This window comes from Littorina saxatilis, linkage group LG8 (genome assembly GCF_037325665.1).
Source record: "Littorina saxatilis isolate snail1 linkage group LG8, US_GU_Lsax_2.0, whole genome shotgun sequence".
Lineage (NCBI taxonomy): Eukaryota > Metazoa > Mollusca > Gastropoda > Littorinimorpha > Littorinidae > Littorina > Littorina saxatilis.
In genome coordinates, this window is record NC_090252.1 from 65,240,568 (window position 1) to 65,257,484 (window position 16,917).

General features: G+C 46.7%; 1 protein-coding gene across 1 annotated transcript in view; it reads left to right on the forward strand.

The window, feature by feature from the left end:
* The window catches only part of LOC138974152 (ATP-dependent RNA helicase me31b-like), a 29,036-nt gene that overhangs the window by 86 nt on the left and 12,033 nt on the right, over positions 1-16,917 (forward strand). Inside the window, exons 2-5 of the mRNA XM_070346847.1 lie at positions 628-1,094; positions 2,630-2,690; positions 3,261-3,495; positions 3,909-4,052. Of these exons, the coding sequence (XP_070202948.1) occupies positions 1,024-1,094; positions 2,630-2,690; positions 3,261-3,495; positions 3,909-4,052 (511 nt within the window). The 5' untranslated portion in view covers positions 628-1,023. The remainder of the gene's footprint in view (positions 1-627; positions 1,095-2,629; positions 2,691-3,260; positions 3,496-3,908; positions 4,053-16,917) is intronic.

Sequence of the window (16,917 nt, forward strand, 5' to 3'; positions counted from 1 at the left end):
CATGAAACACTAAATACGATTCATCATTAAACTACCTGTTCATTTTGTTCAATATGTAGCTATATATCCAGGCAGACATCTGATTCGAAGATAGTTTGTAAATGAATTTTGCAAATCAGTTTCTTGGGTCGAGATAAGTTCCCAGCCGAGATATGTTGCTTTGTTCTATTTTTCTGACAAGCTTGGCTCGTTTACCTAGGGATTTTTCCTGGTAGCCAAAGCAGACATAACCCGTTGTTGTTATGATTACGCTTAATACTTCAAAATACTTTTTTGACGTGGCATTGTAGCTCTGGAAAAACACTTTTTTTGTGCCAGACGACAGCCCTTCCGGTGCCTTCTGACCTGCCGGTTCAGACGACTCTCGCCAAAGCAGCAAGAAGACTAAGAAGCTGCTTCAAACTGCAACACATTTCTAGCATACCCACAGTAGCTGTTTCTGAGTGGTACTCTTGAGTTGGAAGATCTTGAAAGGTTGCTGATGCAGGTCTTGAATGTGAAGTTTTGCTGCAGCAAGTTAACCAGATATTTGATATTTGGATAAAAGCAGTAATCAGTAAGAGTAAAACAGATCTTAACTACTTTAGTCAATAATCTTAGCCTAAATTGTTATCTTTCCCTTTGCAGGTGTTTCCGAAACTTCCAGCTGCAAATATCTGGCTGTCTCGGCGGTTGCCACGGTGTATATCATCACAATCCTATGCGAATGAATTTATCTTGGACTTGGAGATCTTGTTAGCTTTGATTCACTATAAGTATAACTATTCAAAAGAGTTACTACGCGTACAACATTCACAACTGCCTGTGTCCTAAATTTTTCAGTCCACCTGTGAGTGAGACTCCCCAACTTTACCCAGCTGTGCCTTACTCTTTGGGGTAATGGTGGCTCTGTTGTTGCTGTGTTGTCTTTTGTAAGAGTGATATTGATAAACATTGACAGTGAAAACACAATCCGGAGATTTAAATCCAAAGTAAGGGACTCTCGAGTAAGGGACTCTCGCATTCTAGCCCACATCAATCACCATGGCATCTGGACAAGTGGAGCAGAACTCTGTCAGCCACAATGGTTCCCAGTCTGCAGGAAAGGGAGCAGAGTGAGTACTTATTCATTTTTCAATTATTTTGCACAGAAAAGACATAATATCAAGGTCTGTCATTTGATGAAACAGCTTCTGCCTAGCCATCCATGGATGGCAAAACAGCGCCAGATGTTCTGTCCTAAAACATTGCCTGGGCTCTATTTGTTTGCACACTTGATCAGTTGATTATCTTTTTTTTTCTTCTGATCAGCGGAGGCATGTATTTAGCATGTATCGTCTTTGCTCTTGACTTTAAGATGGGCCTTCATTGATAAAAGTTGGAACACTTGTCTAGACAGAGAATTTCAGGTGAAAATGTGTACCTTGGTTTGTGAATTCAGCATGTCACTTTAGTTAGATGGACAGGAGCAAATAATAATGAATATTAGTTACTGCTAATAATGTTGCTGAGTACCGTACTTTCCGGGTTACAAGGCGCTACAGCGCATAAGGCGCACCCCCTTCTTTTTAAACAAAATTGTAATCCAGTCACCCATTGGGCGCAGGGGCAGATAGGGTGCACCAAAATTAAAAAAGTATACGGGTAACAAACGGGTAACAAACGGTCGAAGAATGAAAATAAGCCGCACATCAAAGGAAGAATACAGAGTGGAAATATGTGTTCTCTGTGTGTGCCGCGAGATCAAAGGCAGGTCCACTGTGATAGCTGGGTTGCCTTGTTTAGACACTGACCTTCTTCCCAGGGGTCAATAACCCAGTTTTTGCTATGAGAGGTGTTTCCCCTGTCATAGATCTGAGAGAGGAAACACTTCCTGCACCGGGGTCAGTGACCGAGATGGGGCGGTCTCTTTGATGTCTTGAGAGGAAACTAGGCCAGGGTAGTACCTAGTAGCTGAAACATGCATTATCACAAGTTGTTTGACTGGTACTCAGGCGGTCTCTTTGATTTTTTTCGTATTTCATACACGGATTAGGATTAGGCGCTTCGTAGTCGCGCCTTATGACCCGGAAAGTACGGTACTTGCAAGATTTGGGAAAATATTATTTTTTCAAGATGCAAACGGTGTTAAGATTTTTGTTTTTTGATTATGAAAAAAGGGGACTTTCATTTGAGTATGTAAGCAGGGATTGCCAAATCCCAAGAGAGTCACTAGCCCGCCAGAAATGTCGCTGGCCCGGTGCATACCGAAGTTGCTGCATGAGATTTGAAATTCGATATTGCAACCAAAAATGTTGCATTTGACCAGAATTATCACTGGCCAGCCGGGTGGTTTCTACTAGCCCGGCAGATTTTTTACTCGCCCCTGGCGACCGGGTGAACATTTGGTCATCCCTGGTAAGAATTAGCCATAAACAGAAAGTTTGAAAAGTGACACTGGCATACTGAATGAAAGAAGAGTGCTCTGACTGGCTCATGCAGTCTGACACTATCTTCTGTGGCACTATCTTCTGTGGGTTTAATTTTGAAGTTTGTTAGTAATTTATTTATTTTTAATTTACTTTTCTTCAAAACATTGTTGAATAGTAGAAGCATCTAATGTAACTTTTAGAAAGTCTACTTGTTTGACAAGCTGTCTCTTCTGTTTCAGTGAGCAGGGATGGAAAACCAAGTTGAAGTTACCCCCCAAAGATATGAGGATCAGGACTTCAGTGAGTATTGGCCTTGCCTCCCTTGTTTTAGTTTGCATCCCAATGCATTAGCGTTATGCTTGATCAAGTTGATGTCAGAGTTAGGGATAATAATGTCATGCAGTGGATGCAGGCAGACAAGCAAAGGTGTTAGCAGGCTGCTTTGTAGGAAATTAGACACTTCATTGGCAAAACAATTTTACAACCTACAAGCCCATTGTAAACTCTTCTGAGCAGGCAAATACCACTCACTTGGTTGCCCACGGAGGGTTAATATTTTATTTATTGAAATTTTCATTTGCTGTTAGGCTTTTAGATTTCTCTGGCGTGAGCTAACTTCAGAATCTGACCTACTGCGTTAGGAAGAGAATTATTGGTGTTGCAACTCAAGTTTCCTGCAGTCTCTCACTGGCTCACTCTCACTCACTCTCTCACTCTAACTCACTCACTCACTCACTTGGTGAGACACATAACGTTACTTTGCGCTGATTATCGATACTCAACTACTACATCTACCTACCCTGTTGTATTGTTGAAAATGATTTTAATTAAACATAATGGTGATACGTGTTACCCTTTTCTCTTGCTCAGGATGTGACCAACACCAAGGGCAACGAGTTTGAAGACTTTTGTCTGAAGCGCCCGCTGCTGATGGGGATCTTTGAGAAGGGGTGGGAGAAACCCTCCCCCATTCAGGAGGCCAGCATCCCCATCGCCCTCACTGGCCGCGACGTCCTCGCTCGCGCAAAGAACGGCACCGGCAAAACTGGGGCCTACGCTATTCCCATTCTAGAGAGGTGTGACATCACCAAAAATGAAGTCCAAGGTAGGTGTGCGCATGTTGTTGTGATGGCATTGCCTTGTCATTGTTGGTATGGATGTGCTGATGTTATGCCTTTGCTGGCTGGAGCTCTACCGGGGAAATGTATGCTTGACTAGGCTGGCTTTGTTCTGCAAAGGACACTATTGAAAAATGTTGCATGTGAACAGTTTTGAGTGGTTTCTAATCACATCTTGATAATTCACAGAAGAATGGTTCTACTACAAGTTTAGGAAGGTTGGAATTCAGTTACTGTTATGATGTTGGATATCACAAATCCCCCTAAGCAGGAGTAGTTTTGTATGAAGAGTCCAGGATTTGCAGAGTTTACCTTGCTTGATGATAATGAGTATGTGTGCTTTCAGCCCATATTATGGTGCCTACGCGTGATGATAATGAGAATGTGTGTGTGCTTTCAGCCCTTATCATGGTGCCTACGCGTGAGTTGGCCCTGCAGACCAGTCAGATCTGCATCGAGACAAGCAAACACATCGGGTGCAAGTGTATGGTGACCACTGGGGGTACCAACCTCAAGGATGACATCATGCGTCTCTATGATCCAGGTATGTCTCCAGTCACTTTGTGTGAAGTCTGTGTTGCAGTGGAACCTCCTGGATTTAACACCTCCACACATCTCAAAAGGAAGGGAGTCTTAAAATGGATGTAAATGTACAGACATGTACAGAATATATCTGAAAAAAGACCGGCACGGTTGGCCTAGTGGTAAGGCGTCCGCCCCGTGATCAGGAGGTCGTGGGTTCGAACCCCGGCCGGGTCATACCTAAGACTTTAAAATTGGCAATCTAGTGGCTGCTCCGCCTGGCATTATGGGGTTAGTGCTAGGACTGGTTGGTCCGGTGTCAGAATAATGTGACTGGGTGAGACATGAAGCCTGTGCTGCGACTTCTGTCTTGTGTGTGGCGCACGTTATATGTCAAAGCAGCACCGCCCTGATATGGCCCTTCATGGTCGGCTGGGTGTTAAGCAAACGAACAAAAATCTGGAAAAAGGGTCTTAAAAGGGGGGTTCCTGTGAACTGACCAGGTGGTTGTTTAGTGACTAAACAATTGATCAGATCTGATAGTGATCACAAACATTATCTTGGCTGACTATGGTTACTGTTATCTGCTGAAGGAGCGTGGTGTGAAGTGTTGGCAGAAGTTGTGGTTCTCTTTAATTTTGCAGAAGTTGGACTAGTGCCACATACTTAAACACTCTGTCCAAAGTGGTTGCTTGAGTGTTGATGGAGGTCTTTTCCTTTTCAAGGATTTATTTTAAGTAGATTACCTGTGACTGGTCACACATGCATGATCACCATTGGCTGACCGAAATTTACGGTGCATTAGGAACATTGTTTCAAAAACAGACATGCAAGAGTCGGCATTCAAAGTTGGTTCATCATACTCCATTGATGATGAGATATCATCCAGTTCTGCTTCAGAATATGTATGATTGACACTTTCTCCTATCTTCTGAAATGGAGTTCCATGTTTATGTAGAACAGGTACTGAGCACACGCACACACAAGACATGTCTGCTTACACGTGCATGAAGGTGCTAATTCCCGCTTATTGGGTATGTAAAGGACAGAGTCGTAGGGGCACTGCAATGACAATCGCTGCACGGGCTGTCTCCACCTCTGTTGGCTGTGGGCAGAAATCTGCGGAAAGTTTTTCTGGTCCACTTTGCAATACAGTAAAAAAAAACTTTTTAGGCTCCCTCCTTTTTAAGACCTTGATTTCTCAAGCCTTTCTGTTCATAACCTCTGTAAAATTACTCCCTTTTTAAAACTACCTCCTTTTTAAGACCAATTTTCTTGGAGGTCTTAAAAGGGGGGGGGGGGGGGGGGGGGGGGGGGTTCCACTGGATTGTCTGTCCCATTTTGTTTGTTGTATTCCATGTCTCTTCTCTGGCACATCCTGGGGGCTGGTCTTGGAGAGCCCGTCTGTTGTAATCATATTAATGGGTCCCCACCATCTCAGCTTCCTTTTTTTGACAGTGGTTAGCAGGTCTTCTTAGTGATCCTTGCATAAAGTACATTGTTTCAAAGGTTATGAAAGAATTAGCATTCAAATTGGGTAAACCGTACTCCATTAATGATGAGATATCATCCAGTTCTGCTTCAGAATATGTATGATTGACACTTTCTCCTATCTTCTGAAATGGAGTCCCATCCTTTTGTAGAACATATACTGAGCACACAAACACACATGCAAGACCAGTCGACTTGCACGCGCAATAGGTGCCAACTTACTGCTTAATGTTGTCGTGTAACCCGCCAGGGTGTTAGGGACACTGCAAGGACGAGCGCTGCACCAGCTGTCTCCATCTCCGTCGGTTGTGGGCAGTCGTCTGGATTGACAGAGTTTTTCCTGGTCCACTGTGCAATATTGTCTGTCCATCTTCTTTGTCTTCCCTGTCCCCTCTTCCCACGCAAGTCTTGTGAGATGGTCTTGGAGAGCCGTTTGTTTCTTGTAATGAGTCCTCACCATCTCAGCTTCCTCTTTGTTGACAGTGGTTAAGCATGTCTCCATAGTGATCCATGCATGGGTACATCAGGGATCGCGTTAACGCATGTTTTTTGCGTATTTGACGCGTTTTAAAACCCGCCCACGCATTTTCCCGGCGCTTGTGCGTAACGCGTACGCAAAACAGCTTCTATTCAAAACGGCATGCTCAGCAGCACATCCCAATACTGAATCAGACTATAGCACACGCGCGCGAGTTTAGAATCTCTAGTCTGTTCTGGATCAAACATAGCACAAGCGCGCGAGTTCAAATCTAAAGTCTGTTTAGGATCAAACAAAATGAGGTGACGTGCTCTCGGTGATGCGGGAGTTGACACTCTGATGCGTATCGCCATGGAGGGACCGGCCGTGAGCCAAAGTGCGGACGTTGTAGAAAGGGCTTGCCGCGAATTCCAGAGCCGATGTGAGCACCGGAAATAGGTGAGAGAAATGCGCGCTTTTGACATGATTTAACTGTGTTATAGTGTGACGCAAAATCGGTTCTGCTTTACGAGTTTTTTGGTCGACATTGCAATATTTTTGGTCTATCTGTTGCGAAAGCCGTACGCAATTTGAAAAATCCATGCGCGATCCCTGGTACATTGTTTTAAGAGTACATGTGAACAAATTAGCATTAAATAACATATTCTTACTCCGAATCACATTAGCATTGAGTCACCTGAGATGCTTATCACTGAAAAACGCTTACCCGGCTAAAATTTTTAAAGGGAAGCAACCCATCACCAAAACGAAAGTGAAAGTAGCTTTGGTAATGGGCCAGCACACTGGGAGTTACCTCCCATACGGGAGTGTGCCACGTCACTTCCTCTAGGAACACGTGCCTATCTCATACGTTCTTTTCACCTCGGAGAGGACGGTTCACTTTTTGACGCTCTGTGGCCGACCTTGTGTGTTTGAGTGACACCCGCCGGCCACGTTACCCAGCTTTTCTGCTCGCCTTGCCTACAGTTTGGTGAGCTCGTTCCCGTTTGTTGTTGGTTGTTTGCGCTGTTTTCGTTACTGTACGTTGTCCGTTTTTTGCGGACTTGTGTGTCAGTGACTTGCGTGTTTAGCCATTTTGTTGTGTGAGTTAGTTAGCTAGCTCGTATGACTTTGCTCGTAGCTCTGCGTGCCCCTTTCTGTGTTGGGCAAGTGTAGCTATAGTATTTTGTTGACGCGAAAGAGTGTGTGTGTACTGTGTTCAGTCGTTTAGACTTACGTGTCAGTAAATTTTTTCGCGTTGTCACGCGTCGTTGACTTGTGTGTCAGTTACTTGCGTGTTTCGCCATTTTGTTGTGTGTCGCCATTTTGTGGTGTGAGTTAGTTTTCTAGCTCGTGTGACTTTGTTTGTAGCTTTACGTGCCTCTGTTTTTGTTGGGCAAGTGTAGCTATCGTATTTTGTTGACGCGAAAGTGTGTGTTTTTGAGTCACTTGAGAAAAAGTGACTCTATGTAATCGGTCAGTGTTAGTCTGTCCGGCCGGCCGGCTGGCCGGCCGTCCGTAGACACCACCTTAACCCCTTGACTTCCGGAACTATTTGAGGATATTGGTAAAAAAAGAGTGTTTTGATTTGAGAGTGCATAAAAACTGTTAGGATAACAGTAGGGGAAAGAAACATATATGTATGTGTAGGTATATGATTGGAGATTCCAATAATACCACAAATTACTCAAAAGGGGCAGACAATGTTTTACGCAAGGGGCGGATAATCCAATTTATTCAGTTTATTAGTGAAAATATAGACAAAATGCTATTTTATGCTTGTAAATATTAAAAATATCCAGTCAAAACTAATGTAGACATTTTTATTGGCCTTTTGTCAGCATAGTTGAATGATTTTAGTTTTGAGATATGCCTTATTCATTTTTTTTGTTTTTGCAACAGGTTAGTCATAATATGAGATTTTTGACGATATTTCTAAAAATAGGGTGTGTTGAATTGAGATTGCATAAAAACTGTTAGGACAACAGTAGAGGAAAGAAACATCTATGTATATAGAATACTCACGAGGAAATGTTGGATCTTCCTGACAAGAATTATCAACTGTGTCGGTTCTTTTCCTACCTGTCCCACCCCTGCCTTGTCCCCTTCTGCCACGCCCCCTTCCACGCGACGTGGATGGTTGTACAAAATCATCATTATCACTCTCACTTTCGTCACTTTCAATTTCCCTTTCATTTTGAACAATGTCTCCCTCGCCTCCCACCACATTTTCATCTTCACTTTCATCTCCATTGCCGGGAATATCCATCAAAATACGAACAGCTTCCTCAACAGTATAGCGCCGATTCGCCATGTTAGAGAATCGAACCAAAGATGTCCAGAAAAACGCAATAAAATCCGTCAAAATCAATCGAATTCACTCAAAACAGCACCCACATGGAGGCAGACATCTTGGCTATCGAAAACGAGGCAACTGCGGACTCTCGGTTGTTTCCCCTGAGTAACAGGGCGTCCGACTGCTGTGAGGGTCCGACCGCGCTTAAATGCGCGGTCGGAAGCGAAAGGCTTAACGTTGGACTTTTCTCGGAAACTATCAAAGCGATCGGGCTCATATTTTGTTTAGTCGTGACCTCCAATGACCTCTACACTTTAACGATGGTTTCGTTGACCTTTGACCTTTTTCAAGGTCACAGGTCAGCGTCAAAGGAAAAATTAGACATTTTATATCTTTGACAAAGTTCATCGGATGTGATTGAAACTTTGTAGGATTATTCTTTACATCAAAGTATTTACATCTGTAGCCTTTTACGAATGTTATCAGAAAAACAAGGGAGATAACTAGCCTTTTCTGTTCGGCAACACACAACTTAACGTTGGGCTTTTCTCGGAAACTATAAAAGTGACCGGGCTCAAATTTTATGTGAACGTGACTCATTGTGTTGTGAATAGCAATTTCTTCCTGTCCATCTGATGCCTCATATAATATTCAGAACTGCGAAAGTGACTCGATCGAGCGTTTGCTCTTCTTGTTTACTGAGTTTTCAGTCGTTTAGACTTACGTTCGGTAAAATGTTTTCGTGTTGTTTACATGGATTTGACAGCATGTCTGATTCAGACAACCGCTGTGGCAAGTCAGACCCCATGGGGAAATTTTAAGCCTTAGGCTTCTTCTTTAGCAGTTTTACTTGTACAGACCAAGAACGTAACTATTTGTTGTCTGTACCTTTTTCGGCGCCTAGCGCTGTTACTACTTCTGCTATCTTTTGTGGCGCCTAGCGCTATGGTTACGTCTGCTCCGGTTCTCTACTACGGAGACTTCGTCCTCGTTGTTAGCACCTGTGCAGGGTGCGTTGGTTCCTTTCTGTTTTAGACACTGGTTCCGGGAATCCGCAGCTTGGTGCAAGCAGAGTTCCAGCGTTCCGTCGCCAGTTGTTTGGCGTTTCCGGCATCTGGCAGTGACGTCCGGGAGTTGGCTTCCGTGTCTTTGCCGTCCTTTTCCGGTTTGGAGCAGCGTCCTCCCTCTTCAGCTGCGGCTGGTAAGCAGAGCTGGTCCGATAGCCCTCGTGAGGCGCCTGGACGTTCTCTCTCGGGAGACAGCTCTTTCGCATCGGGTCACGACCGATACCATGCTGATCTTTCATTTCCGGCGATAACCTACGAGGCCCCGGATTTGATCGAACAGCTGCGGCAGTCGGTTTCGGCTGCCGCATTTCCGGCACTTGCCGGAAGTGATGATCCGTCCGCTCCGGCACGCTAAGGCGGTCGCGGCAGGATGGAGTATTCACTGACTTCCGGTCCTTCCGGATCACGAAGTCAACCAGTGCAGCCTTCACTTCCGCATTGCGCGGTTTCGACGGCTACACTTCCGGCTTCGGCCGGACACGCTGCTTCCTCTTCTGGTGCTTCCTTCCGGATACCAGTGGGTGGATTCCAGCGTACGCCTTCCGGCCAGTTAGTGCCTAGGCTTGAGCAGGCATCACTCCACTCTGATGGGGGAGTGACGTCAGCTCATCCAGCTCCGGTTTTTGCGGATGGTCGTCCTGCCTACCCTTTACCTTCACAAGGTTCTGGGCTGCAGGATGATGTTCATATACAGGCATTTCCGGTTTCCGGTTTGCCAGGGCATGCTTCTGCTTCCGGAACTGGTGTTTTTGGTTTCAGTGCAGCCTTCGCTTCCGCATTGCGCGGTTCTGTCGGCTACACTACTGGCACTCGCCAGAAGTGATGATCCGTCCACGCAGGCACGCTACGGCGGCTGCGTCAGTATGGAGTATTCACTGATTTTCCGGTCCTTCCGGATCTCGAAGTCAACCAGGGCAGTCTTCAATTCCGCATTCCGCGGTTTCGTCGGCTACACTTCCGGTTTCGGCCGGACATGCTGCTTCCTCTTCTGGTGCTTCCTTCCGGATACCAGAGGGTGGATTCCAGCGTACGCCTTCCGGCCTTTTAGTGCCTAGGCTTGAGCAGGCATCACTCCACTCGGATGAGGGAGTGACGTCAGCTCATCCAGCTCCGGGTTTTTTACGGATGGTCGTCCTGCCTACCCTTACCTTCACAAGGTTCTGGGTTGCAGGATGATGTTCGTGCACAGGCATTTCCGGTTTCCGGTTTGCCAGGGCATGCTTCTGCTTCCGGAACTGTGGTTTTGGTCATGGCTCCATGTGTGACTATTCTGATGCTCCATCAGGGGTCAACGAGGAGTCTCGGGGCGTGTTTCCGTCGAAGCTCAAGTCTGTTCTTGACATCGCGGTGGAAGTAGCGTCTCGTTTTTTCCCCGAAGGGGTGGTGGCTGCGGACTCTTCCGCTCCGTTCGTTCCTTCGGCCATGGCGGACTTCCGGCCGGCACAGGAGGATGTTTCTTCCTTCCGGTTCGCCGAGTCTCCGTCAGTGGCTTACCAACTTTTGCATTCGCTGGTTCGTCCAGCACATGCGGGGAGTGGTATTCGGCCAGTGCCTGTTCCGTTACTGCTTCCTTTTGGTCCAGTTCCGGTATCAGCTCAGCAGTGGGTGGCGTCGGCTTCTCAAGCCTCTTCCTTTGTGCCTACGGGCAATAGGAAGCTTAGCTTGTCCACTCAGAGTCAGAGCTGGCTGGTGTCTTTTGCACTCCCTAGGGCTACCCTTCCGGTTCTCCAGGAATTGCTGCCTCTTCTGGCTAAACCGATCAAGTATGATCCGGTTCTGCCGGTTTCTGAGGCTTCCTCCTCTCTGCTGAGGAGGTTGGACGTCGGCAGATCGAACTGTCCTCCGTTGCAGAGACTCTTGTTCGAACTCTGTCTCGGTCATCGATCGATTCGCTGGTTCCTTTCACTCTCAGTGAAGAACAATATGCGGACGATGTCTCTGCCCTTTTGACCACCTTGGCCAAGGTCAAGGAGGAGCAATTGCGTCTTTCCTCCCTACAGTTCTCCCAAGCGGTCCTCTGTAGGAGGGATCTCTTCCTCTCGCAGTCCCAGTTCACGGAGCTGGCTACTAGGGAGACCTGGAGAGTCTCCCCTGTCTCAGAGGAATCTCGCTTCTGTTCTCTGGCAATGGTTGCCAGACAGAAGGAGATTCAGTCGAACAAGGACAGTCAGTTCCTCGACTTCACTCTGCAGGGGGTGAAACAGTCTAAGCCTTCTAAACAAAAGCAGGCTCAGACATTGTCGAATCTCAAGCCAGCTCAGAAGCGGCAGGCTCTGCCGGTCGCTCGTGGCGGGAAGAAGAGGACGGCATCGGGGAGGGGGTGTGGCGGCTCTGGGAGTAAGCCACACCCCCAATGATGCGCTCACGATCTCACCCACCTCCCGCCTTCCACCTTGGTGATGGCGGGAGGCCCCTCCCGTGCGCTTTCTCGTTGGATGTCGGTAGTTGACAGCCAATGGATTGTGGGAGTGGTGAGATCGGGCTTCCGCCTGCTCTGGCGGGAGGAAAAGGCGCCTCTTACCCGAGTGCCGCCGCGGTTCAAGCCCCTCTTCTCGCAGGAAGCACGTTCCGCCTTGCAGTCGGAATTTGCCTCTCTGCAGCAGAAGGGCGCGGTGGAGAGAGTTCGGGTCCATAGCTCCCTGGGATTTAAGGACGTCTTTTCGCCGTTCCCTAAGCGTCAGGAGGATGGCGTCCCGTTTTGGATTTATCTCTCCTCAACACTTTCTTGAGTGAGATAAAAGTCAAGATGGAGACGCCAGCCTCGGTCCGAGACTCTCTCTGCCCAGGAGACTGGGTGACCTTGATCGATCTCAAGGACGCATACTTTCATTCTTATGCATCCGGCCGACCGGAATTGGCTTTGTTTCCGGTGGGGAGATCAGATCTACCAGTTTTGCGCACTCCCTTTCGGGCTGTCCCTCGCACCATGGATTTTCACCATGGTGGTGAGACAGTTCTGTGCACTGGTGAGGTCCTAGGGTATCCGCCTGCGGGCTTATCTGGACGACTGATTCATCATGATCCAGTCCCAGAGCGGCTGTTCGCAGGATACCCTAATGGTTCTTTGAGAATCCAACTTGTTGGGGTTCTCGATCAACCGGGCAAATCCGGAGCTGACCCCGTCACAGACATTCACTTATCTGGGGATGTCTTTCGACACGGTCGCGTGGACTGTCCAGCCTTCTCAGAGAAGGGTGGACAAGCTCCAAGCTCAGATTCGCTCCACTTTGCCTCTCCTGATGGTTTCCATCCGTCTGGACTTGGTGGCTCGCTCGCATAGAGCGTCCACCTCGTCAGTTTATGCTTCCCACTGGAAGGCATGGGCTGCCTGGTGTTCAGCTACAGGGGTGAGGTCGGTGGCTTCGCGCTCTATTCAGGTCGCCAACCGCCTCTCTTTCATGTCTTCGCAGGGCGCCTCAGGCTTCTCGTTGAGGTTCCGGCGCTTCGCTATCTCGGTGACTCTTTAGCAGATCGGTCGGTCTGTTCGAGTCGGGGGCGTTATAGCTGCAGTCATTAAAGGGGCTGCTCTTAGGGAAGCTAAAGCTCGTTTGCCCGCTCCCAAGTGGGACTTGTTTTTAATCCTGGAATTCCTATGTTCTGCGGATTTTGAGCCTTTGAGCGAGGCCATTCTGTTCAATGTCACTCGCTAAGCGCTGGTTCTTCTTTTGTTGGCAACGGCCCAACGGGGTGGCGAGGTCCACGCCCTGTTGGGTCAGCCTGGAGATATCTCCTTTGAGTCGGACGGTTTCGCATCTTTGCGTTTCCGGCCCGATTTCCTGGCCAAGATTCAGTCTCCGGGGCAGGCCTCTCCGCTGGTTAGAGTCAAGGCTCTGATCAGCGCGTTTGGCCCCGGATGACCTTGATTTGGTCAATTGCCCTGTGAGGGCTCTTTGTCTGTACTTAGCCCGGACTCAGCTGTTTCGGTCTAGTTCTCAGAAGTTGCTGTTTATCTCGCCCTTTTCTAGGCGCGAGTAAGGTTTGTCGAAGGTATCGTTGGCCTGGTGGGTGTCCTCGCTCATTAAGCAAGCTTATGAGTGGAGTCGCACAAAGAGGGGGGGGGGGTCATGCCCTCCTTGCCACTTGACTCGGCCCGAGCCCATGATATGAGGGCGTGGGCATCCTCTCTGGCAGTACTGCGCTCCAGATGTCTAGAGGAGGTGCTGACAACTACGTTTTGGCGTTCTGAAGATGTTTTCTTAAACTTTTATCTTCGGGACGTCTCGGCTCTTCGACAGGATGGCTTCAGAGGCCTTCCAGTGCTCATAGCAGCAGGCCAGTTCCTGTCCAGAACTTGATGGTGAGTTTTGATTCATTTCTAGCCCACCGCCTTGTTGATGTTATCTGCTAATGTGATTCGGAGTAAGAATATGTTATTTAATGGAAAATTTCCTAGATAAATTTTCATTTAATTAATATACTTACCCGAATCACATACTGTATTCCCTCCCACCTGCCCCGCGTATGGTTTTAAGTTTTTCTAAGACCGTATGAGATAGGCACGTGTTCCTAGAGGAAGTGACGTGGCACACTCCCGTATGGGAGGTAACTCCCAGTGTGCTGGCCCATTACCAAAGCTACTTTCACTTTCGTTTTGGTGATGGGTTGCTTCCCTTTAAAAATTTTAGCCGGGTAAGCGTTTTTCAGTGATAAGCATCTCAGGTGACTCAATGCTAATGTGATTCGGGTAAGTATATTAATTAAATGAAAATTTATCTAGGAAATTTTCCATTTAAATTCGGAAAATCATACTCCATTAATGATGATAATCATCCAGTTCTGCTTCAGAATATGTATGATTGACACTTTCTCCTATCTTCTGAAATGGAGTTCCGTAGCTATGTAGAACAGGTACTGAGCACTCACACAAGACCTGTCCACTTATTAAGTTTTCACTTCCCGCTTACTGGTCACATGAACAGACAGGGTCATAGGGGCGCTGCAATACGATCGCTCTACCAGCTGACTCCACTTTTGTTCGCTGAGGGCAGTCGTCTGCCGCAAAGTTTTTCCTGGTCCACTCTGCAATATTTTTGGTCTATCTGTTCCTCTGTCTTCCCTGTCTTCTCTTCCCATGCACGTCCTGGCAGATGGTCTTGCAAAGCCTGTATGTTAGTGTAATGTGACCATACCATCTCAGCTTCCTCTTCTTGACGGTGGTTAGCAGGTCTTGGTGATCCATGCATTTAGGGACATTGTTTCAAAAATAGAGATAACAAATTAGCATTCACATTGGGTTAATCGTACTCCATTAATGATGAAAATCATCCAGTTCTGCTTCAGAATATGTATGATTGACACTTTCTCCTATCTTCTGAAATGGAGTCCCATGGCTATGTGGAACACATACTGACATGTCCACTTACTCATGCATTAGGTCCTTAATTCGTGCTTAATGGTCACAAGAACTGACAGGGCGTAGGGGCACTGCAATGATGATTAGTGCACCAGCTGACTCCACCTCTTGTCGGCTGTGGACAGGCGTTTTTGAGGCAAAGTTTTTACTGGTCCCCTCTGCAATATTGTCTGTCCATCTTTTCTCTGTCTTCCCTGTCTTCTCTTCCCATGCACGTCCTGGCAGATGGTCTTGCAAAGCCTGTATGTTAGTGTAATGTGACCATACCATCTCAGCTTCCTCTTCTTGACGGTGGTTAGCAGGTCTTGGTGATCCATGCATTTAGGTACATTGTTTCAAAAATAGAGATAACGAATTAGCATTCACATTGGGTTAATCGTACTCCATTAATGATGAAAATCATCCAGTTCTGCTTCAGAATATGTATGATTGACACTTTCTCCTATCTTCTGAAATGGAGTCCCATGGCTATGTGGATCACATACTGAGCACTCACACAAGACATGTCCACTTACTCATGCATTAGGTCCTTAATTCGCGCTTAATGGTCACAAGAACTGACAGGGCGTAGGGGCACTGCAATGTGCAATGATGATTAGTGCACCAGCTGACTCCACCTCTTGTCGGCTGTGGACAGGCGTTTTTGAGGCAAAGTTTTTACTGGTCCCCTCTGCAATATTGTCTGTCCATCTTTTCTCTGTCTTCCCTGTCTTCTTTTCCCACGCACGTCCTGGCAGATGTCTTGCAAAGCCTGTATGTTAGTGTAATGTGTCCATACCATCTCGGCTTCCTCTTCTTGACATTGGTTAGCAGGTTCTTGGTGATCCATGCATCTAGGTACATTGTTTCAAAAATAGAGATCGAACTAGCATTCACATTGGGTTAATCGTACTCCATTAATGATGAAAATCATCCAGTTCTGCTTCAGAATATGTATGATTGACACTTTCTCCTATCTTCTGAAATGGAGTTCCATGTTTATGTAGAACATGTACTGAGCACACACACAAGACATGTTCACTTAAGCATGCATTAGCTGCTTGCTTCGCACTATCTGGTCACATAATCCAACAGGCTCCTAGGGGCACTGCAATGTCAATCGACATACTGATCACACACACAAGACATGTTCACTTACGCGTACATTAGCTGCTTGCTGCGCACTATCTGGTCACATAAACCGACAGGGTCCTAGGGCAGGGTTCGACACTAGCGGGGGCGGGGGGCGGAACGCCCCAGAGTTTTGTGTTCCGCCCCAAACATTGCTGAAGCTTGGGGCCCACTCCGCCCCAGGATAAATTCCAACAATGACAAACCAAAAAATCTAATGCCAGAGCAGGGTTCGTACAGAGTCCTTGAACCCTGGAAAACTCCTTGAAAATTGGAAAACCTTTTCCAGGCCTTGAAAAGTGCTTGAAAATAGAGTTTTGTTAAATAGTCATTGAAAAGTACTTGATTTTTCCAAATTGTTGCCTATACATTTCGTCAGCAGCTTGTCTTATTTAAAAAAAAATGTAACCCCCTTTTTTTTCGTCAAATACAGTACACACATTTTGGGAGAATAAAAGATCGAGTGAAAACGAAAGCAGACGAACTATTATTAGTCACCCGTAGTTGCTTTCCTTCCCGGAAGTTAGCAAGGGAAACAACTACGGAATGACTAATAGTTTGCAGACGCGGAGAACCGCATTAATTTGGGGAAAATCATGTCCTTGAAAAGCATTTATTTGGTCCTGGAAATGTCCTTGAAAACTCCTTGAATTGTATCAGCTCTGCCCTGCAGGAACCCTGGCAGAGGCAATCACTAAAAATCGCCAGTCAAAGTCGTCACTGAAATTTGCGTTACGATCAATGCCGCAGTCAAGAAAAAAACCATTGAAATCGTCCAAGGACAATGCCGCAAGGGAAATAACTCCCAGATTGTGCTCTTTAGCGCGAGAGATAAGTATCGCCTTCAAATGCCAAACGCAAAATGTGGCGACACATCCCTGGTGTAAAAAGACATGGAAATGAAGAACAGGTTGGTGAAAAACAAAAACAAGTCGCGTAAGGCGAAAATACAATATTTAGTCAAGTAGCTGTCGAACTCACAGAATGAAACTGAACGCAACGCAACGCAACGCAGCAAGACCGTATACTCGTAGCATCGTCACTCCACCGCCCGTGGCAAAGGCAGTGCACGTGGAATTGACAAGAAGAGCGGGGTATTCGTTGCGCTGAGAA